Genomic DNA, 22,951 nt, shown 5'->3' on the forward strand with positions numbered 1-22,951 from the left:
CTCTTGGAAGGCTCAAGTGCCCGGCACAGTGCTTGGCTTGACATGGATGACAGTCAAGTGTTGTGGCTGTAAACACAGACCTGGATATCAGACTATGTTATCTGGGTCTGAATCCTGGTTCCACCAGAGTATGACTTTGAACAGGTTACTTGACCTTTCGCTACTTCAGTATCTTCATCTTTAAATTAGGGAAAATAAATCGTGCCCTTCTCCATCATAGGGTAGTTGCAGATTAAAAGTATGAAGTGATACATGTGACGTGCATCCTGGGGGATTAGCCATGAATATTACCTGAATGAGTGAGCGACACTGTGTCTGTGTTCGTGTCCACGAGTGTTGGGTGTGGCTGTAGTGGACAGTGCCTGAGAGGGAGAAGCAGGATGTTGGAGAGGTTGGGGAGGCCAGGCTGTGCAGAGGCTTTCCGTGTTACAGTAGATTTGACTTCGTTCTGTGGGCACTGGTGAGGCGTTGAGATCTACGAAGGCATGATAAGATGTGATTAGATTTTTAGGTTAGAAAGAAAACTCCAGCAGGAGGGTGATAGATTGAAAGGAGGGGCAGATTGGAGTCAAGAAATGACTTGGGAGGCGATAGTCATGACAGAGGATGGTGAATAGAGGCAAAGACCATGAATAGAGGTGGGAATTGATTCAGGAAACACTTCACAGGTCAGTGTCAGGGCCCCGTCACTGGTGGCTGTCAGGGACTAGCTATATCTAGATCTGTAGGTTGAAGGTCAAGGTGTATGGATGATAATGCTATTGCACCATAGTCAGAAATGGAGGAGGAAGAGTAGCTCTGGAGATGAGAGAGTTTCCTTTGTGTATTGTAGGTTTGGGACTTGTCTCAGGAAGGAGATCTGAGTGTGTAGCATATGGGTGTCAGTGACACAGTGGGATGGGTGGCATTGCCCAGGAACGGTGCACAGAGGGAGGAGAGCCAGTGAAGGAGCCCTGGGGGGCAGCAACGCTTAGGCAGTGGTGAAGATGCTCCCAGGCTGCTGAGAAGGAGGGTGTGAACAGGGAGGTGGGAGGAGAGCGCAGGGCAGACAGCACCCCCAGGGGGATGGTGCTCAGCAGTCCAGGTGCTGCAAAAGCCTCAGAAAAGGTGGGGGCCTTTAAGAAAGAGGCCTTTCAACGACAGTAAAGGGGGCCTCATCGCTAAATGGGATTGCTTCTAAGGAGTGGTGAGGCCCCAGGTCTCAGCTGCTGTGACAGGGAGGAGAGGAGAGGGGAGGCATGCAGGCTGCAGGGCAGGCTATTGTGCTGAGAGGCTTGGAGTGATGTTTCTCTTCTGGCAGAATGACCAGTATTTTTACTTGGCAAAAAAGTTTTGCTTCTCAAAATTCGTAATTATTACTTCCTTATTTACTAGTTCACCAGAAAGTTGACCCAGAGGGTTGGGTTTTAGTATCAGTTTCCCATTCTTGATTCTCCACTTGTCTCAAGCACTTTAGGACCCACTGGAGAGCTTTTAAAACATTCCAGTGCCTGGGCACCACGCAGCAGCCCTGACTCCGTTGATCCAGGAGGAGGCCCATGCATTGTGCCTTTCTGCTTTGCTTTGAAATTCTCCAGAAAAGTCTAATGGATAGCTGGGGCAGAAAACCACAGCTAGCCCTTCCGTGGGGAGCGGCAGCTGTCCTGCAGAAGGTGAAATTACAGACGTGGTGGCCAGGAGTGTTTACACTGTGCAAAGGAAGAGAAGGACCCTCTTACGCTAGTCCTGGTGTTACACACTTGCAGCCCATGCATGAAGGTGTGAAGTCACGATAGTGGTGTAGAGAGAGCATGTGGGGTCAAGGCATGGAAGAGTCTGGTTCTGTCATGGCTGAATCTCACTGAGCCTTTCTCAGCCAGTTTCTTCATCTGCCAACTGGGGGGTTGGACTAAACCACTTCTAGTGGCCCTCACTGCCCTGGAGTTTAGCGTCTTGTCAACAACTCTAAGTGTCCATTTTTTAATATTTTTAAAGTATAACATTTATAAAATCAAATTGGGAAATAGAGAAAAGTAAAAAAACCCAGCAAACAAAAAAACCCAAAAACCAAAAGCTACACGTAATTCCAGAAGATCAGTGTTTACCCACATAGTTCGGTGTACGACATTTTATTGTTAGAGGATACCGGTGTTTCTAGGAGACCTTGTGTTGTAAAAAAAAATCCATTGTAAACACAAATGTTTCTATGGGAAAAAGAGGCCATGGACTGTACTCATAATAAAGAAGTAATTTTTCTAGTAAGTCTTGTTTAAAAAATGCACAGAGTACACACACACGAGTACCACAAAATCTTAAGATCCTTAAGCAAATCTAAGCCAGTGGACTCTGTATACCTTGTTTAGGAGTATGAACTTAATTTCTCTATGGCTGCCAAAATGTTTTAGTTTCTATTATATTCTTCTTTTTTTTTTTTTTTTTTAACGTAGGCTCCACACCAGGCTTGGAGCTGAGCTCCAGTGTGGGGCTTGAACTCATGACCTTGAGATTGAGACCTGAGCTGAGATCAAGAGTTTGACACTTAACCGACTGAGCCACCCAGGTGTTCCAGTTTCTTGTATATTCTTAACACCATCATTCCTGACTTTTTTCTGAGAAAATAAAAGCCACTGAAACAAAGCAGCCATAATACATACATAATTTTTTCCCTAAACATTGACTCCAAATCTCTGCAAATAAATCAGTCATGTTTTGTCCAATTGGAGTCATAAAAACTCACTTTGTATATATTTCTGTTGTTTCCGGGTATTTGTGTTCTTGTTTATATAATTGGCATAATTGTATGTGTATAGTCTCTATTCTGGGAGCATTGGAGTTAGCTGCCTTGGTTTGAATCCTGTCTCTCCACTGATAGGCTGTGGTGACTTGGAGCAAATTACTCAACCTTAGTTTCCTTGTAAGTAAGGTGGGGATAACCGTAGTACCTACAGCAGAGAGAGGAGACTTGCCCAGTGCTTAGAACGGTACCTGGTGGTAAATGGCAGCCATTTTCAGCATCAGCATTTTATAAGCCTTTTCCTGTGCTAGTAAAAAATGCTGAGAAACATTTTCTGTGGCTGTGGTAATATTCTGTCCTGTGGACATATCATCATGTGGGCTCTTCCTTTATTATTGAACATTTATTCTGTTTCTAAATTTTTGCTATTAGATTCATCACAGCATGACATGCATGTTCACATGCATACACACACACACATTTAATTTTTTAAAAATCAGTGTCTAGGGCGCCTGGGTGGCTCAGATGGTTAAGCGTCTGCCTTCGGCTCAGGTCATGACCTGGGATCGAGTCCCGCATCGGGCTCCCTGCTCCTTGGGAGCTTGCTTCTCCCTCTGCCTCTCTCTCTCTCTTTGTCTCTCATGAATAAATAAATAAAAATCTTTAAAAAAAATAAAAAATAAAAATCAGTGTCTATGAAATGGCTATGGGCTAAAACCTCAAGCTTCTAGGACGAGATATTTATGGAGCTATTTACTTTCATTTGGCCACATTCTAGAGAATAAGGCATGAATTTTTCATTTAGAAAATTTGAGGCATGGTCTTAATTACTTTGTAAAATGCACTAAATCGGGACGCCAGTGTGGCTCAGTTGGTTAAGAGTCTGATTCTTGATTTTGGCTCAGGTCATGATCTCAGGGTTCTGAGATCAAGCCCCACATCAGGCTCTACAACTGGGCATAAAGCCTACTTGGGATTCATCCTCTCTCTCCTTCTCCCTGTTCCCCTCCCCCAGCTTGCACTCTCTGTCTCTCTCTTAAATAAATTAATTAATTAAAAAAAATTTTTTTAAGATTTTATTTATTCATTTGACAGAGAGAGAGAGAGTGAGAGGGAACACAAGCAGGGGGAGTGGGAGAGGGAGAAGCAGGCTTCCCGCTGAGCAGGGAGCCCAGTGTGGGGCTCGATCCCAGGACCCTGGGATCACGACCTGAGCCGAAGGCAGCCGCTTAAATGACTAAGCCACCCAGCCGCCCCAATAAATAAAAATTTTTAAAAATGCACTAAATCCTCTTTGTGTGCTGGAGACTATGTTAACGCAAGGTATCATGGTTCCTTCTCTAAGAGGCTAAAACTTTAAAGATAAGATGCAGAAAGAGAGGCGCCTGGGTGGCTCATTCGTAAAGCATCTGCCTTCAGCTCAGGTCATGATCCCAGGGTCCTGGGATCGAGCCCCGCATTGGGCTCCCTGCTGGGCGGGAAGCCTGCTTCTCCCTCTCCCACTCCTCCTGCTTGTGTTCCCTCTTTCGATGTGTCTCTCTCTGTCAAATAAATAAATAAAATCTTAAAAAAAAAAAGATGCAGAAAGATATAATGAGACCAATCAAAAAGGCTCTTGTGGGAGAAACCTCTAAATGCAGATGGCAGGAGAGAATCTCACCAGTGCTACTTCTGTACCCCCCTAGGCAGCATGGCCCCTCGGGTTGGTGGCTGAGGATTCTGAAAGAGGCTTAAGCAATGTTGGTTTGCTATTGATTGTCCTGTGGCTGTGCTGATATTGATTGTATTCTCCCTTCCAACTCCTCCCCGACCCAGGTCACCACCTATCTGCACAAGGACTACAACAACCTGTGGATTATCAAGAAACATAACACAAACGCAGGTAATGTGGTAGGGAACTAATGTTTCTTGCATTATTGCTTACTCTGAGCCATTTTTAACATTTCTCATGCCTTCAAATGGTACAGAGATGGGGATTCCTGAGCATGGTTTGGCAATACCTTTACTGGTCTCAGTTATTCTTTCGACAGCTATTTATTGAGCACCTACTATGTTCCAAGCACTGTTGTCAACATAGGAGGTAAGCAGTGAGCAAGACAGATAAGATCTCACTCTTAATAGCTATCATGTTGAAGCCAGAGGGCCCGGCCAGGGCTCAGACTTAATTCAGACTGGTTACCTGGACATGCTGCCACGGGCTGGTTGAGTAGCCCCAACTGGGGGCACACGGTGACTACTCTCATTTCTAATGAGAGCACACTAAGCCTTTCAGACCCCAGCATATGGTGCAGCTCAAGTTGTCTTGCTTGACAATGATAGAGTATTGCTGCCCACTGGTCATCCCTGGACTAGACAAGTCAGTTGTAGATCTCAGAGCCTGTAGCTGGGCTTGTCTAGCCTGGTGCTTGGGCCCTCACTCAGTAGCTGCTGGCCAGCCCCCCTGACTGGCCTGGGCAAAGCTGCTCTGAAGCACACTTGATGGGCTCTCGGGGCTTTATGACATGGGCTATATCCAGATCTTTCTTTGGTCAGGGAGCTGGCTACCTGCAGGCTGTGCCTTCTGTTCTAGCTGAGAAGAGAACAGAGGGTATCTTCTGCTCACCTCTGAGCCCCTGCTGATTGCCCTATGTCACAGGCATTCTCTATGACTCCTCAGTAAACCCCACCTGGCTCTCCGCATTTCTTGAGTCAGCTGCTCCTGAGCTTTTGTGTGGCAGTGGGTGGCTGTTCACCTAAATTCACCTTCTTTGTTCCTTTCCCCACCTCTTATTGTTGCGGTCTTGAGACTAGAAATGTGGTGTACACAATGACTGTCTTTGCCTCAATAATATACGTTAGGACTCCATTTGTCAGAGTCTGTTTCAACACCTTTATAATACCGGTATTGATTGTTTTCATCCAACAGGACAAACATAAGTGACCTATCACAATGAGGGGTTACGAGGCAAGACTGCTTTACTTCCTTTTCTTTTTAATTAAAAAAAAATTTTTTTTAATGATTTTATTTATTTGTCAGAGAGCACAAGCAGGGGGAGCGGCAGGCAGAGCAGGCAGAGGGAGAAGCAGTCTCCCTGCTGAGCAGGGAGCCCGATGCAGGACTGGATCCCAGGACCCTGGGATCATGACCTGAGCCGAAGGCAGACGCTAAACCGACTGAGCCACCCAGGCGCCCTAACACTGCTTTACTTCTCAGGCTATGTGGGCATGGACCAAATCTTTGAACATCTCTGATCTGTTATTCGATGTGGCTTCTAGCTTAAGGTGGTTGCATTTCACCCAAGGAACTAAGGCTCTGTGTGAAGGCGGAGAGCTATAAACACTTCGGGAAGTGGGAGCCATACAGACCAAGGTCTTTGTTTGTATGTTTCTAGGAATTTATTCATTTCTTCTAGGTTGTCCAATTTGTTGGCATATAGTTTTTCATAATATTCTCTTATGATTGATTGTATTTCTGTGGTGTTGGTTGTTACTTCTCCTCTCTCATTTGTGATTTTATTTATTTAGGTCTTTGTGTTCTTGATGGCTAAAAACGCCCCTCCCCGTCACATCCATGTAAAATGAAACTTCCCTCCCATCGACTTACTTGATTTGTCACCTTTGCTGATTAATCTTTTTCGGAGACCTTAAGGTCCACATAGGAATGGGCATGTCTACACTTGAGTTCTCTAATTCTCTTAAAAACTAGTGATTTGTTCTGGCACATTTCTCTTTCCTGACCTTGAGCGTTAGTGTCTCACTGGGAAGAAATTTGCAAGGATCTTTTTGTGTTGGTGATTACTGCCAGCTCCTTTTCCATTGTCATTGCCTTGCTAGATCTGATCTGACTTGGTTTCTAGACGATGTGGTCCCTTTCTTTTGTCACTTCATCATTTTCTTCGCCTCACACTTAGCAAGTTTGTTGCCAGAGACAAGATAATGACTGACAAAACTTGCAGGGTTTAACACTGGACTCTGAGGAGAGCGCATATGGTCATTTACATGGAATTAGTTTTTGGAAGACTATGTTTTTACTACTGAAAGAAAAATCTTATTATTTGACTTCCCAGCTTAAAAATCCTTCTGTGGAGGCTTCAGGGCCTGTCAGATAAAGACCACATTTCCTAGCCTGGCATGCACAGTGTGGCCCTACTTGTTCATACCCTCATCTATTCCCACAGTCTTTCCCGTTCCCCTCCCCACCACACCCTACCCTCTCATATGAAACCATTTGCTATCGGTCAAATGTGTTTTGTTCTTTCATACATCTGGCCCCACTTGTTGACCTGACAAAATTCTCCCCTCCTTAAAGGGTCTTTTCAAGCATATCTCTGAGACAGCCTTCCTTGAGACAGTGAGGGGCCCTTTCTCTTTGTCCTCCCAGCGCTCTGTACCTCTAGCACCTACCGTATTATACTGTAACTCTTTACCTGTAGGCCCTCAATTCATACCAGCCTAATGAGTGAATGATTTCAGATATCAATGCTTGTTTCTTCTTGGCAGATCCCCTGGACCCTTCATTCCCAGTAGAGTTTGTAAGACATGGAGACATCATTCGGCTAGAACACAAAGAGTAAGTAAATTTGCTGTCTGGGATAAGTGAGTGGTGTGGGCACCAAAGGTAAGGAGTTCTTCTAAACTGGAAATAAACAGAACTCAGATTTGGATGCGGCTCTAGTAAATGGAGCAAGACTGCTGTGCTAGAATGGGAAAGCCATTTTATGAAGTCTTGTGAAATAAGCAAGCCACTTTTGTTTGCCTGTTTTGGCTTTGGGGAGCTTTGAACTTTGAAGGTACTGTTCAATTTCCCCTTTTTCCAGAGGAAAAAAAATCTTTGAGTTACCCAACGCTTCTTCTCAAGTGGCTGCCTTTAGGAAGATATAGAAGTCTCTTTCTGAGATTATGGCAAGCTGGTTTATTTAAGCAATGTTCTCACTGAAAATGACTACAAATGTTGGAATAATATGAAAACATCTTAAAGCATCAAAGAGCTGACAAGGCAGTAGTGAGTTACCAGGCCAAAAATCTAAGTAAAATGGGGCGGCGGGGGGGGGATTCCAGAGAAATAAGTGGGATGCTGCAGCCACTTCTGCCTTGATCCCACAATCTTGAGTTTCAGTCTTTGGTTTTGACTGCCCCTTGAGAGAAAGAGTTGTAAATTCAAAGCTCTAGGCTCATCCAAAGTGGTAAATTTATTAAGTGATCCTTCCCCCAAACTTGAAACCCCAAAGGGCTTGAGAAGGGGGAGTGGGGATGAGGAGGGGGCTATTTCTGGTTCCTGAAAAGTTGTAACTACCAATTGATCCTCACATGGATTTGTGACCCAAATTAATTTCATCTGGATGGTCTCAAAATCTTTAGGCCATGAATTTAAATGAACATAATCCTAGACTGGTAATATTTCCTAAGTGCCTGGCTAAAAGCAGATGTAAATCCTTTTTTGGGAAAGAGATTGCCATCCATTCCCATAAATAGTTTTTCAGTGACAGTGAATAGTACATAGTAAAAAATAACTAAGCACACAAGGAAATAGGGCACCATGTGCAAGAGTGAACAGGAATGATAGCAGAAGCAGCTCTGCAAAGATTTGGTATAGTGGAATCATCAGGTATGGAGTTTTTTAAAAATCAGGGATTATATATATATATAGAGAGAGAGAGAGAGAGATAGAAAAGCTATAAGCAGTGTTTTTTTCCTAGTATAATCATGGATACTTTTTAATTTTTATTATTTACTACTTATTTAATAAATTTCATTTTGTTTTATTGACAAATTAAAAGTTATTTATTATTTATTGTTAAGTTTTATTTTTGGAAATTTCTAGAATTTTTATAAAGAACACTTATTTCTGGGCGCCTGGGTGGCTCAGTTGGTTAAGCGACTGCCTTCGGCTCAGGTCATGATCCTGGAGTCCTGGGATCGAGTCCCGCATCGGGCTCCCTGCTTGGCAGGGAGTCTGCTTCTCCCTCTGACCTTCTTCCCTCTTGTGCTCTTTATCTCTCATTCTCTCTCTCTCAAATAAATGAATAAAAAAATCTTAAAAAAAAAAGAACACTTATTTCTTCTTGTGGATAAAAATAAGAATTATTATAAAAGGCACAAAGTAAATAAAAGCCAAATTAATCCCTCCCTTCCCCCACAGATTCCCACATTATAAAACTGGTGATGAGGGCAGGAAGAGTAAATGGGAGGGAGGAAGCTTACTGGCTCAGGCGTGCGTAGATTACAAATTTTAATTTCTTCTCCCCAAAGCTGCCTCATGAGTCAGGCAAGCTAAGTGCTTCAAAGCCACCAAATGTGGTAAGTCATCCCCCCACTGCTGAAGTTAACCCCTTTCTTGGCATGGAGTCCCGGACTCCTACCATCTGTCCCTGCTGGTTTGGACAATTCTCTGATTCTCTGGATGTTTCTTGTGAGTAAATAGGCAAGACGTTCCTGATATGTTGGATTCCATAGTTCAGATTCTAATTTTTTTTTGCACTAACAGATGACTCTGAATATCCTTAGTAAAAGAGGAGACGTTTCATGTCTCTTTTCTTCAGGATAATGGCGTTTCTCTCGCTTAACTTCTAGGACTTCTCGGAACCTGCACAGTCACTATCATGAGGCCCCCCTGACCCGGAAGCACTATCAGGTCACTGGCTATGGCATAGTAAGTGAGCAACTGGAGTGTGAGCAGGCTGTAAAAAATTGTGGGGCCTGGTTCAGGGCCATGTGACAGAACACATCTTCCCTGGAATTCTGTAATGTTCCTAAGGATGACGGGCTACACAGGGACTCTATTAACACTGGGAACTTTTTGGCTAGGCTTGCTGTGGGAAAAGCAACCTGTGAGTCTGTTTGTCTCCATTCTCTCTTCTCCCATAATAACCGTGCCATTTTTATGTTCTGACAATAAATGTCACATATGAATACTATTTGGGTCCCTTTTTAAATCACATTGGACATAGAAGCCATGGACCCACAATATGATCCTAGGTGAATATATACGTTTATTCTTTGCCAGATCCCAAATCCTCATTGGCTTTATTTTTAAGGATTACTTCCCTGTTCTGCAGGGGGATGTTAACCACATTGCTTTTGGATTTTTTAGTAGTGTGGGTGATGCAGTTAATAGAAGCAGCAGCTCTATGGGTACTTATGGCTTGGGGAGTGATTTGGAAACAAAACAACTACAGAGGGCAGCTAGACTTAGGACTATCTTATGTTCCCTTGCAGGGGCTTTGGTGCATCAGTACAGATCTTGGGTTCCTTAAGGTGGACTTCCCAACCCTCCTTCTGTTTGCTCATCCCACAGTACTAGAGCCATTGCTTGTCTTTTTCTTGTGTGCATCTCCTGAGGAGAATTAGACCCAAGTATCTTAATTTCCAAAATATAATCTGCAGGCCAAATCTTTCTGGCTTAGATGAGTGAGTGTCCAGATGGCCAAGTAATGGGTACAAATGGCCCAAATCTATTTCTGTTGGTTCAGGTTGATGTCTTGAGTTTGGTTTAAGAGCAAAGACATATGTTTAGAATTTAAACTCTAGTTCTGTGAAGTGAAGAATTGGACTGCAGGCTGCAGGAGTTACACCACTTTTTCTTAGTTGTGGTAGCGAGCGCTGGGGGAATGTCCATCACTTGGGGTATTTCTCTGGCCCCCTCGTTCCCCTTCCCACCTCATCCACTGAGGCCTGTTTTGTCTTTGACCTTTGTAACATGGTGGCATCGGAAGGGTGGCCATCTCCCTTTCCTGACACGTCTTCTCTAAAGTCATCTTACTTTCTTTGTATTTTTTCCTTGATTTACATGCCAGAATGGGACAGGAGACTCAAATGATTTCTGGCGGATTGAGGTTGTAAACAGAAAATTTGGAAACCGGATCAAAGTGCTAAGAAGTCGCATTCGCCTCATCCATCTGGTCACAGGTTGTGTCCTGGGCTCCTCGGGAAAGGTCTTGCCCAAGTGGTGAGTCTCTGGGGTTTTGATATCCCAATTGAGGCTTATGCTTCTCCTTTCACACTACAAGGAGTATACCAGAAGTTTCTGTTTCCCAGTTGTCAATGTTCACCTTGTGTTTTCTTATTTTGGTGGTAGATGGAAGGAGAAAAGGCATCACGTGTGTTACAGAGCACAGAACTCCAGAGTTCTTTTGGTATTTTATGTGTTCTGAGAGTTGAACAGAATAGTTGTTCATCTGTTTTGGACCTTGTAAATGCTCTGGGCCTTTCTGAAGTGGAATACTCTATGCTGGACTCCTCCTAGGATAGTCATGGGATATGAAAGAGTGAGGTTGAAAAAAGCATGGCCACTGGGTTGAAAAGAGCAGGGTTCTATAAATTTAAAGATTCAACAGCGCAACACTCTGGTGAGTTTCACGTCTTCTGAGAGACCTCTGTGACTGCTTTTCACAGGGGCTGGGAACAGTTGGAAGTTACTTGCACCCCATACCTAAAGGAAACCCTCAACTCTATCTGGAATGTGGAGGACCATATCAATCCCAAATGTGAGTGAGATTACTTCCTGGAAACATTTATAAGTAACTCTTATCTTAGAAGAATCAATCTTCATAGATTCTGCTGCCACTGTATCTCCTTGTTGTCATTTCCTGCCTTTTTTGAACCTAGTCTCTTCATACGAGTTATCTCGACAGGTAGCTCCTTTTTCTTCCCAACCATGTCAACTTCCCATCCTCCTTAAACTCTCCCTAAAGTGACCAGTGACCTTGCAATGGGCCAGAGCTAGTTTCCTCGTCCCATTTTCTTTGCTTCTTGCTGGAGCTAACGCTTCTCCTTGCTGCCTGTAATGTGGGTCCACCTGTCTGGTCTCCTTCTGGGCTTTTCTGTCTCCTGCACCATGTGTACCTCCCACCCTCAAGGCTTAGAGCAGGCTGGTGCTTTCCCTTTATGCCCCTGTGTAGAGCTCTGCCCCTCCCCACAGCCAGCCAATACTTTGATAGAAAGCGGTGGCCACGGCCCTGGATCTGAGCCCCCATATCTGTACTCCCAGGCTCCAATTTGATGTTTCTACATCAGTGTCATCTTCAACTCAGTCGTCTTTGGATCCATCATTTGTCCTCCTCAACCACCCCTTTTAAGCTTCTGCTTCATTTCCCCTCTCTGTGTTTCCCATTTCATTCTTCTTACTACCTAATTTAGCCAACCAGCTAATTAATTAACTAATTAAACAACTCTTTAGTGAGTACAGTGGGAAGCCTGGGGGCCCCTGGGGTGAATGAGGTGGACTTGGTCCCTGTCCTCACAGACTGGCCTAGCATTCGAGCCTGTACCATAACGAAGGGTGATGGTGCCGAGAGCGGTGGCAACACTGGGGACAGGCCCCATCGCCTGTTGCCTTTGTATTTCTCCAAACGCCTCATGAGGGCTTTGCACAACCTGAAGGGGTGATCAAGAATTGGGCCAAGCTTTCTTCTGTCTCCTCAACACTCTAACCTACTCGTTAGCCAGCGCGTCAGGAAAGCTACACTCAGATTCCAGGCGCGGTGTTGGTACCATGGACGGCTGTGAGAATGTGCATGTGATCAAGGTTTTCTTCTCTGTCCTTTCTTTGTCTAGTGCCAAACATCAGCCTGGACGTGCTGCAGCCCACTTTTCCTGAGATCTTGCTGGAGTCCCACATGGTGATGATCCGGGTACTGTGGCCCCCTCTCATTGGAAGGTCTCTCTGTGAGCTCTTGGCCGTCCACAAACTTGCATCACAGATCAGTAGCTATAGTATAGATCCACTGTCCCCTGGTGGAGAATGTTGGAAGGGTCTTCGCTTCTGGTTTACTTGGTATTCGAAGGCATTTCCCTTATCGCAGAATGATGACGGTGATGATGATGATGATGGTGAGGACAACAGACCCCAGTGCGCACTTACGTAGCTCTTACGTGCCAGGCGCCACTCTGTGCATGGTGCTGCACTAACTTATTCTGTAGTTATCACAGTCCTGCGGGGATTATTGTCCCCACTTTACAGATGAGGGAATCGAGGCACAGAGAGGTTAAAGAACTTGCCCAGGGTCACAGAACAAAATGGAAGAGGTGGCTCCAGGCTTCAAAGCCGGGCTGGCAGGCTCTCAGAGTCAGTGCTGGCTACCGCCACACTCTTCTGCTTCTAAGTGATTCTCAAATCCGTTCAAATGGCAGAGCCCCTGAAAATTACAGTGTTCTTGGTTGAAGACCTTGAGACAGTAATTGCTCATTCCATCATATGAAATTAGAATGAATTAGGATGAATAGCTGATCTGAGCATGTTGTTTATCTGCAGCATAAAATTTCCACCATGAGCCCATGCATGTTCCCAGACACGGGTACTGTTTAGGGGCGTGGTTGAGTCTTTTGCAGGTTTTGTAAGACTCATTGTTGGTATTCCCCATCATTAGTATCTGACAGCAGTTCTAACCTCAGTGGTGTAAGAACAATTGAGAGAGGAGATCTTTAAATTGAGAAAGTTCTACCCACTAGCTTAACTTCTCCCCTGTGCTGTAGAAAAAGCCTGCTGCAGTGTTGATGTGTAGGGGGGACGCCTTTCCTCTGGTTTATGGAAAGCCAGTGTCCTGCAGGAAAGGTGTTTAGGAATCACTGTATCTTCAGCCAGGTATGTGATGATCACTCCACCCACAGGGGTGCAGAGAGGTGTAGTGCCTGTTATTTGTCCCCTGCTGAGCCGTTGTCAAGTGGACTTTCCTGGAAGTGATTATGTAAGCAGTACTCAGTAAATATAGTTGACTTATTTCACCAGATTAGATCAAAAAATTCAAATTTTGTCATTTCTGCACATTGGGAGTTGATGACTTGACATTAAGTGATCTCCGGGTCACTTCTTCTCCAACTCCCTGCTTGTAGCTGTCACTGTGGTCTGATGACATAGCTCTTTTGAATACGTGCCTGTCAGTCAAAATATCATTCTATGTCTGGGTAGAATTTTAAGACTAAGTCTAAATAGTCTCATTTCTTCTTTCATTATCTAAGAGGTAGAGCCAAAGAATAAAAGGGCATCAGGGAACGTTCTTATTCAGTCGAAATAGAGTCAGGGTGGGAAGAGTGGTCAAAATAGTCCAGATGACAGAAACTGCATGGGAGAGGGCTTTTCTGCCCACTGAGTGGAGGGTCTGAGTCCTGTACAGAGAAGGCTGCCTTGCCTGCTGAGGTCAGAGGGAATGAGCCCACTCTAGATTTTAAGCATAGAGAACGATGTATAAATGCATAGGCCTGTAATGGTTACAGACTTTTTCTTCCTTCCATTTCTTGGATTAGTAAAGGAGCTGTATTTCTGAGATTAACAAAGTGAATAGGATGCCCCTGGTTGGTTATAGCTCTGGCTGGAGTCCCCGAGTCTGGGACTGAACTGCAGTGGTTTGGAGGAATCAGTTTCTCTTAGCAGCTCCTCTGGGGCCCAGGATGATTCATTCTTCATTCGGAGGCCCTTCAGTGGAGAGATCCTGACCTAACTCATAACACCTCACTCCTCTTCTCGGGAAGTGCCTTCTCAATTTGTTCTGATAATGAGGCTGACATCAGTCCTGGTGCTTAGTATCCGGGGTCCTGATCTTTTCTTTGTTTTTGAAAAGCCCTGATTTTGGCGTGTAGAGACAGGGTGTTGGACAGTCTTGGCTGCTGGATTAAAGGGGCTGAGTCTGGGTCCTTCAGGCTAAAGTGTGCACTCTGAACAGGGCTAATATCACTCCCAGTGGATAAAATGTATTCTTGGAGGGCAAAAAACCCTTAGCTTTTTAACGTAGGTAGTCAACCAATATGTAAACACATTTACAGTACAGCTGTGGTATTAAAATGTGATGGGAGGCATTTAGGAAAAAAATGTCTAAAAAGTCCCAGGAGGGGCAAGAATGAAAAAAAAAAAAGTTGAGAAACATTAGACTACAGTCACTTTTTCCAAGTTCAGGAACTCATCAGAGTATTTGGTTTTGGTTTTGTGTTTGAAATTGGCCTCCAGAGGGAACAAGGATAGCCAGCCTGATTTTGTATCTCCCACTAGCCCTCTTGACACCTCCTACTTGGTCTGGAAGATGGATGGATGTTTTGTCCTCACAGGAAACAAGTCCTTTTTTCTCTCAAGCATAGTGGGTCTGAATGGACTGTCTCTGGTGGCAATGGAAGCTTGTGTGTTGGTAGAAGTAAGGCAGTCATAAGCAGGTGGACCGTGACTGAGAACAAGCACCAGATTCTTCCCCGCAACGGAGGGAGACGGGGGAGGTTTCTCTTGACAGTTGGCTATCTGTCAGAGATGCCCATTCCTCACATTTCTGTCAGCTCTCTAGATCTCTGCCTTGACTAGCTTCTTTTTTGTCATCTTCCTGCAGGGAAACAATGGACTCAAACCCAAGGACAATGAGTTCACATCCAAACCCTGGCACTGGCCTATCAACTATCAGGTAGGGCTCAAGGCTAGAACTGCTCCCAGGAAATGGAGCCAAAGAAGAGACCACTGAGACTTGGTGAGGGTGGGGTGGGGTGACTGGGCAAGGCCTTACCTGACATGAGGTGGCCAGAGACAGGGCTCTGTTTTCTGTCCTGATTCTGACCCGGCCTTCCCAGAGAGCTCATGTAGAATCGGCCTCCTGCCCAGGCTCCCTGTCTGTGGAAGGTAACTGGTCTTCCTCCCTGCCGGAGCACATGTGGCTGGGATGTACTGGGCCCTGGATCAGCAGGGTGTCCTCTGCCCCGCAGGGCCTGCGCTTCTCAGGGATCAATGACACAGACTTCCGCGTGTATCTGCTTGGCAACCCGGTGAGTGCCTAGCACATTCCCTGTGTGGGCCCTCAGCCTGGATCCTTGGGGGCCTGTGGCTCTCCTCTAACCCGCCCATTCTCCTTCCCATGCAGGTGGTTTGGTGGCTGAATCTGTTGAGCATTGCCCTCTACCTCCTCTTGGGGAGCATCATTGCTGTAGCCATGCAGAGAGGGGCATGCCTGCCTGCAGAGGTTGAAGGTCGGTCCCTTGGGCTCTTCCTCCCCTGACCTAGCAGCTGGCCGGAGCCTGCACTGCTGATGGGCCATTCTGCCTTCACCCCACTCTTTCCCTTCTCCTTTGCTTTTTAAAGCTCAGTCACCAAATGCCCAGTACTGTGTTAAACACTCCATGCTCCCAGCAGCCCTGTAGAGTAGAACGTTCTTAGCCCCATTTTATGGCTTAGGAAGCAAAGGCACAAAGAGAAGAGACTTATCCCAGGAAATATATTAGTAAGTGTAGAGCTGAGCTTCAGACCCAAGTGGTCTGACTTTAGAGCCCTCACTTGAACCTCTATGCTCTGTATAGAACTGCCCACCTTTTCTTCTCTGTCGCTCTCTGTTCCATGGCCCTGTCCTCTAGCGGGGTAGGGACCACAGCCCCTGAGATGGTCCTGCAGGCTCTTTTTTCCCTGTGCAGCTCCCTTGTGAACAGCCATGGCCCTAGACCCCCTCTCTCCCCTCCATCCTCATCTCTGACTTCACCTCTGCCCTGTCTGCCACTGCAAAGATCTGGGCGGCAGCAAAGATATGGGAGATGGCCATGGGGTGGGGGCAGCTGTCTGGGGGCGTGCCGCATCTTGGTTTCTTTAGAGGCTGGGCTGCCTCCTGCTGCGTGGGTGCTGAGGCCTCTCCAAACAGGCGGTGAGCAAGGCTCTCGAGGGCCAGCTGCTCATCTCGTCCAGCTGCCGGAGGCCTGCTTAGCCCCTTGCTTAGTGGCCTCCAGATGAGGGAGGCAGGCCCAGTAAGGGCACGTGGCTTAGTCTAGTCACCCAGCAAGGAAGTGGCAGAGCTGGACGAGAGCCAGAGGTCTCTGCCCCCTCCCTGGCTGCTGACCAAGCTGTGCTGCTTGGGGCCCAGGGCTGTCCCAGGTCCTGCTGCAAGGAGGCGGTCAGCTCCTGCTTGGCTGGATGCTCCATTACTTCCCATTCTTCCTGATGGGCCGGATCCTCTACTTCCACCACTACTTCCCAGCCATGCTCTTCTCCAGCATGTTGACAGGTCAGCACCGCCTACCTGGACTTGGGTGAGAAGGGCGGGGGATTAGCACCGAGGGGGAATCTCACTGCTTCCTGACCTGGGTAGCTCCTCTCTGCTGCATCCCGGAAAGTCATCCTCTGACAGACTAGGTCTGTCTTTCTTCTTTCTCCTAGGGATTCTGTGGGATACTCTCCTGCGGCTCTGTGCCTGGAGTCTGGCCTCCTCTTCCCTGGCCAGGGGCATATATGCGGTGGGACTCCTGAGCCTGCTCCTGGGAACTGCCTACAGGTGAGTAGCCCCTACCCCTTGCATTGCTGGTCCCTGCCTCTGCCTTTGATGCATCTTAGAATCCCCTGGGGTGCTTTTAAAGCATGCCTGGGCCCCATCCCGGAGGCTCCGATTCAATTGAGCCAGTTTTCCGAGCTCCCCAGGTGACCCCAATGTGGAGCCAGATAGGAGAAACCTGGGGCTAACTGTGCATTCTTTTTTTTTTTTGCCACTAGGTCCCAGCTTTTGTATCACCCCAGCACACCGGCTGCTTCTCTTTAGTCACCTTGGCCCCCTCACCGGACCGCCCTGGAGGGGGGTGGGGTGAGGGAGAGGGTGTGGGGTGTGGCTCAGAATAACTGGAAGGAGGGTGGTGTTTGGCAAGCCTCACCAACCCCCCGCCCCTTGCCAGTCTCACAGATCCCCTATTGAGAGTCACTGGCCTTTAGGGGCCAGGGAGGCAGCACTAAAGTGTGAATAGGAAATGGTGGGCCTGTGATCTGAGGGCACAGGCACATTTTAACAAATACTATGAGCCAAACAGCCACGGCCAGACCCCAGGACTGGTCTCTCTCCCGGGACTCCTGGGAGGAGCCCTTTCCTTCTTTCTCATTAAACCGGCATCTGCTAAGCTCTCAGACTACAGTGTGCCCACATGGTGAACGCAGACATTGTGACGAGGAGTGGGTCTTGTAGGTGGAGAAGAGCTGATAAGCTCCAGTAGGGGCTGCTAAACTTCAAAGATCCATGGGGCTCCTTGCCCCTGCCAAGGCGCTGGGTGCTGACCAACTCCCTCTGGATTCTCTCTCATAGCTTCTACCTCTTCCACCCTCTGGCTTATGGGATGGTCGGTCCCCTAGCCCAGGACCCACGAAGTCCCATGGCAGGACTAAGGTGGCTTGAATCATGGGACTTTTGAGGCTACTGCTACTCCAGCCTGAATCCAGGAACTTTCTGGGGACAGCCAGCTGTGCAGCCAGTCCCTGGACCCTCCCAGCTGTGGGCAAAGCTGCCTGAGGAGCCCAAGGAATTCTGCTGCCTGCCAGGACCAAGCTCTGGGAGCATACCTGGAATTTAGCCCAACACTAGGGAGAGCTGCAGCGCTCTCTGCAGAGATCCCACCTCTGGGAATGGCTCAGCAAGAGGACATCTCTCAGGCCCGTTTCCCCAAGTGTGCAACATAAGGAAGGATGAGTGTGTGAGAGAGTGTGCGTGAGTGTGTGGGAGTGGGAGGGTTCATTTGTCCATACACCTGTTGAATATAGACCGTGACTGTGGACAGCTGAGTCTCATAAACCGTAAGAAATAGTCCAGGGCTATAGTAGTATTTTCTGGTATTTCTTTCACACTGGATTTGGCTTGAAAGCAAGAGCCATCAAAAATTCTCTGACCTCCAAGAAGGCTGAGCTCACTGGCCCCACTTTGGGATATCACCAAGGGCTGAGCAGATGGGGCCATCAAAGCTGTGCTGGCCTTCTCCCCACAAATAGAGCTGAGCGCCCCTGAGTTGGAGAGCCTCCCAGCTGCTTCCTGGTGTGGTGGTGGTGGTGGCGGGGGGGGGGGGGTGCGCAGCTGCTAGGAAGTCTCTGGGGCAGCAGGTGGCTGCACTCCCTGCAGTGTGCACAGAGGACTGGGCTCTGGAGTGAGGCAGCCGAGCACTCACCAGCCCTTGGTTCCTTGCTGAGAACACCACATGATGACTGGTGGGAGGAATAGCATCCTATCCTTGGCTGCTCTGTGTTCCCAGGCCCTGCATGCCAGAGGTGGTTTCTTGCTGTCTGTCCTTTTCCGTCTGCATCCAACCTGGCTATGAGGTGGGGCAGATGCATTCTCCCCATGGTAGGGGGAACCTTTGGGGCCCCTTAGCAGCCAAGGCTGGTGGGCAGCAGGGCAGGGATCTGTGGTGCTGGGCTGGGGTCCCCGTGGGCTGGTCCAGCCCGTCTGGGTTGATGTTCCTGTCACTCATGAGGTGTTCTCCACTTTACTTCTCTAGTCTTCCCTGCTGCCCTGGATGCATTTCATTTCCCTTTCTCTGTGTCACTGTTCCACTGATCTCTTTCTCCCAAAGACCCAGAGCACTTAGAAATGCAGCAAAGCTTCTACTCTCTACCACTTTAAAGCCCAAGCAAGAAGCTCAGAGCTGTTCCTTTCACTTCCTCCCCAAATGGAAGAGATTAAGAAAACCCTTGGGTCAGAACCGAACAAACCCCGGACCCGCTCTTCAGGCCACCTCCCTCCTGCCAGTGCATGACAGAGTATTTTGTCTCAGAGGACTGTGATGCTTCCAGGTTTAATGATGAGGCTCTGCCACACTTCATCTTCCCTCCTCTGTAGCCCCCACCACTTCTGACAGGGTCAGAGCTCTTTGGAGCATCTTCGGGAGGCGGTTGCCACGGAGACTGGAAATTGGGCCCAGGGACAGGCTGTGCTACCTACTGGGCAGTGGGGAGGGAAGCTTCTGGCCATCCTTAGCCGTTCAGACCAGCCATCATTAATGTTAATAGAGGAAATGCAGCAATGTCAAAAGCAAGGCAGGTTTGTTAATTAGATCTGGGGTGTGATGACCTCCCTCTCCCAGGGCTGCCACCCCTTTTGACTTCCCCTGGCAGGAAGTGCTGCTTGTGTGCTGAGTCTGGGCTGTGGGCTTAATTGCATTTCTGGAAGGGAATGAGCAGGGATGGAGAACCTCTGCTCACCCCTCCTACTGCACCACTGTCTGCCCTCCCCGGAGGTGGAGTTGGTTTCTTCTAAGCTGGTTGGGGGTAGCCATCTGGGTGGGTTCTTCTGGAGGGAGAATGAGGAGTCTGTGCTTGCCCCTCAGCCAAGAACCATGGTCCCGTAACAACTGGGAGGTGACTGATGTCCCCTTGCACCTTCTTATTTCCTACTAGGGACTTGTTGGAAGGGAGGAACTCCCAAGGAGCAGAGAGGCAGCCACTCTGAGTGAGGGTGAGGAAGGAGAAAGCCCAGCCAGCTTCCCGCCCATGGCTCCCTCCTAATTTGGCCACACTGGGGACAAAGGGTTCCTCTGTCTCTTATACTGCATTCCAAGGATGAGAGAAGAATTGTTGGCTCACTCTCTCCTCTTCCTCTTAGCCCAGACTGGTAGACACTTCTCTGAGGACAAGGCCATATGGGTTGATGCAGCTTTCAGTGCTCAGGTTTAGTCAGTGGAAGACACTGGGGAGAGGGGCGATCAAGGTGGGGCTCTGAATGTGGGCTCCGGTGCCCAGGAATTGGCGGAAATGTGACACGCCCCACAAACTTGCTGGTGGAGGAAGAAGATGTTTGTTAGCCCAACCTCCAGCCAGCTATTTGGGCCACAATTTTATATATATAAAAAAAAGTTTCCACAGATAATCAGAGGCCATTTACTTTTGTAATAAATAACTCTTATTTTGAATGCCATGGTGTTCTTCTTGTCCTTAATTGAATCTGACTTTCCTTCGGGTTCCCAGAAAGAAGACAGGGATGTTTTGAGTGCAAGAACCATTCCGCTGTGTCTCAGTGTCTGAGGCCATTCTAATTTGAGGAGGGGCCCTGGCTGGGCTCGTGAGCCTTGTTACCCCAGGGGGCATTTGGGCCCTCCCACTTACAAGCTTACTTGAGTAATGTTTGTTGTTCTTTTCATTTATTTTAACTTATTCCAAAATAAGTAGGAAGCTGGACCTTTTTTCCTCTTGTAACCCGCCACACAGTAGGGCAAGGAGTGTGAGAGAGTAACAGTTGTCCACCCCTGAGGCAGCTGTGTGGCCCAGCCTTGTAGCAGCTTCCATTGTGCTCACCAGAGGCCCCATCCTGGCAGGGGTCTTGCGGTATCAGGAGTGATGTTAACGGTCCTTGGACGTGAGAGCGGATGTGTGTCGGCGGTAAGCAGGGGGGAAGAGGAGTAGCACTGCTCTGTGAAGTGCGGGCGGCCTGCCCCTCCTTGGGACCAGAGTGGCTGGAGGGGGTGGGGAGGGGCTTATGCAGATCTGCAGGGGATGGAAAATGACGAATCTAGGCAAGTTAGAAAAGGACCAAACACTTCTTGACTGGCACAGCTTACCAAGCGCCAACACCTCTGTAACACCTAATCCTCATGAGGGCACAGTGAAGTCAGTGCTGGTTTGTCTCCATTCTACCCATGAGGGATTAAGTTATTTGCCTAAACTCCTGTGATTAGTCCACAGCAGGGCCAGGACTGGGCACCGAGTTGGGCTTTTCTGCTGCTCCAGCTTGGTCCTGGGGCTAGAAGCACCTTCCCAGAACAACCTGACAACCCTGGATCCCTTGGGAGAAGGCCTGGACGTAGCTCAGAGGTGTGCAGATTTAGCATGTTCTTTTGTACGTGCTGCTTAATGCATCCACAGCTCATCCGGGGGCTGGCATCTGCTGCTGCACCCAGCCCAGTGGTCTTCGGGGAGGAAAACAAGCCCTGATAGCACTTGCCAATTTCTGCGGTGTAAATACTCCCACTATGGCCTATTTCGGGCTACTGTCCTGATGTCACTACATAAGAATTTGGAAAGATGTGCCCAGCTGGCTCTCTCAAGCCACCGAAGAGCCAGCTCCAGGACACCACTGACCTAGACCCAGTGACCTTGGCTTGGTCTCAACTATGGACATAGCTCTTGGTCACAGTCCATCAAAGTGAAGGAGGCCGTGGAGCACAGAGGCCTAGAGAATGGGCTGGAGTCAGACTTGAGGGCAAATCCTGGCCCCACCGCTTACAACTATGTGATCTGGGGTGCGTGACCAAACCCCTGGGCTTCTGTTTCCTCAACAGTGTAACCAGATTACGACAAATGGTACCTACTTGATAGAGGTCTTGTGAGGATGAAGAGTGAATGATGTAAAGATCCTTGTAAAGAGTCGGGACAGGAGTGCTCAGTGGATGCTGGCTCCATTATTGTCGACAGCTCCACCTCAGTGACACCACAGGCTCTAGAACAGCACTCAACTCTCCTCCACTAGAACCTGCTGCCCAAGTCCTAGGCAGATGCCAGGCAAGGAGGGGAGATCCTGTGACTTCTTCAGCCCTCAAATACGGACTCAGACCTTCCGTCTCCTGGTTGGAACACCCTCCCTCCCTGCTGGCCCTGCATCGGCCCAGCCAGGTTCTCAGGCCTTTTTTCCAGGGAAGTAGAGATTACAGCACACTCAGCCTTCTCCTCCTGGCTTGAGACCAAGTGAGTGCTGACTCCACCACTTACCAGCTAAAGCCATTAACTGCCATTAACGTATCAGACCCAGACCTTGTCCAAAGGAGAAGGAAGCAAGAAGGTCCCCAGTGTAGACTCTTGCCATGAAGTGCACACTGGGTGGGGTGGGAAGCCTTAGATAAGCCAGGTGGCCTACACAGGGCATCTGGGCACTGAAAGGTGAAAGTCACCAGAGACCCAAGTGGCCTTCACCCTGTGACCTGCTGACCTGGCTGCAGGGCCATGGATACCGAGTGAGAAGTCTAGTCCCCCGAGTAACCTAAGCTTTCCTCTCCCTTTTGCCCCCAGGCCCTTCGTGCTCTTACTTGGGGATCTTGGACTCTTTTGGACACAAGGCAGGCTGCCTTACCCTTACTCTCCTGCTCAGCCCAGAGACCCCAGAGATGTGTGGGGAGATGGGGAAGAAAGGAATAGGGTGTACTCCAAACTCCTGGGCATGGAACCTCAGCCTGTTCGTGACCACTGGCCCGAATACCGTCTTGTATCCATGGAACCAAAGGAGGTGGGCTGAAAGGCCCCTAAAGACCCCACTACCCGACCCTTTTACTGAGGACACTGAAAGAGAGAAGTAGGGAGGCTGAGAGGAGCTAGGCTCAGACACTGGAAATAATGAAGGATAAATGAAGGTTTGGCTCTCCAAAGCCTGGGGCACTAGCACTGAGCTGGGGCCGGAGGAACTTTCATGCTTGAAAGAGAAAGGCTTTGGGGTACCTGGGTGGCTCAGTAGGTTAAGCCTCCAACTTGATTTTTGGCTCAGGTCATGATCTCAGGGTTCTGGGCTCTAGCCGGGTGTGGGGCTCCTTGCTTAGCGGGGAGTCGGCTTCTCTTCCTCTGCCCCTCTCCCACCCCCTTAAAAAAAG

At 48.1% G+C, this 22,951-nt stretch overlaps 1 protein-coding gene across 5 annotated transcripts in view; it reads left to right on the forward strand.

Annotated features, from left to right (window-relative positions):
* The window catches only part of POMT2 (protein O-mannosyltransferase 2), a 42,668-nt gene extending 24,235 nt beyond the window's left edge, over positions 1-18,433 (forward strand). For 2 of the 5 annotated variants that reach the window (XM_028097600.2, XM_088024496.1), the window contains 12 exons: positions 4,529-4,595; positions 7,193-7,262; positions 9,263-9,341; positions 10,486-10,637; positions 11,084-11,175; positions 12,245-12,321; positions 14,995-15,066; positions 15,362-15,421; positions 15,517-15,622; positions 16,501-16,641; positions 16,794-16,908; positions 17,701-18,433. In XM_028097600.2, coding sequence (XP_027953401.1) covers positions 4,529-4,595; positions 7,193-7,262; positions 9,263-9,341; positions 10,486-10,637; positions 11,084-11,175; positions 12,245-12,321; positions 14,995-15,066; positions 15,362-15,421; positions 15,517-15,622; positions 16,501-16,641; positions 16,794-16,908; positions 17,701-17,806 — 1,137 coding nt within the window. In that variant the 3' untranslated portion in view covers positions 17,807-18,433. Of the gene's footprint in view, positions 1-4,528; positions 4,596-7,192; positions 7,263-9,262; positions 9,342-10,485; positions 10,638-11,083; positions 11,176-12,244; positions 12,322-14,994; positions 15,067-15,361; positions 15,422-15,516; positions 15,623-16,500; positions 16,642-16,793; positions 16,909-17,123; positions 17,521-17,700 lie in introns of those variants that run through there. The other 3 variants (XM_088024494.1, XM_028097611.2, XM_088024495.1) reach the window with 3 other exon arrangements.
* Positions 18,434-22,951: the final 4,518 nt, after the last annotated feature.

The sequence above is a fragment of the Eumetopias jubatus genome, unplaced genomic scaffold, assembly GCF_037043125.1.
Source record: "Eumetopias jubatus isolate StellerSeaLion01/CBP00866 unplaced genomic scaffold, mEumJub1_p1.0 scaffold_7, whole genome shotgun sequence".
Taxonomy (NCBI): domain Eukaryota; kingdom Metazoa; phylum Chordata; class Mammalia; order Carnivora; family Otariidae; genus Eumetopias; species Eumetopias jubatus.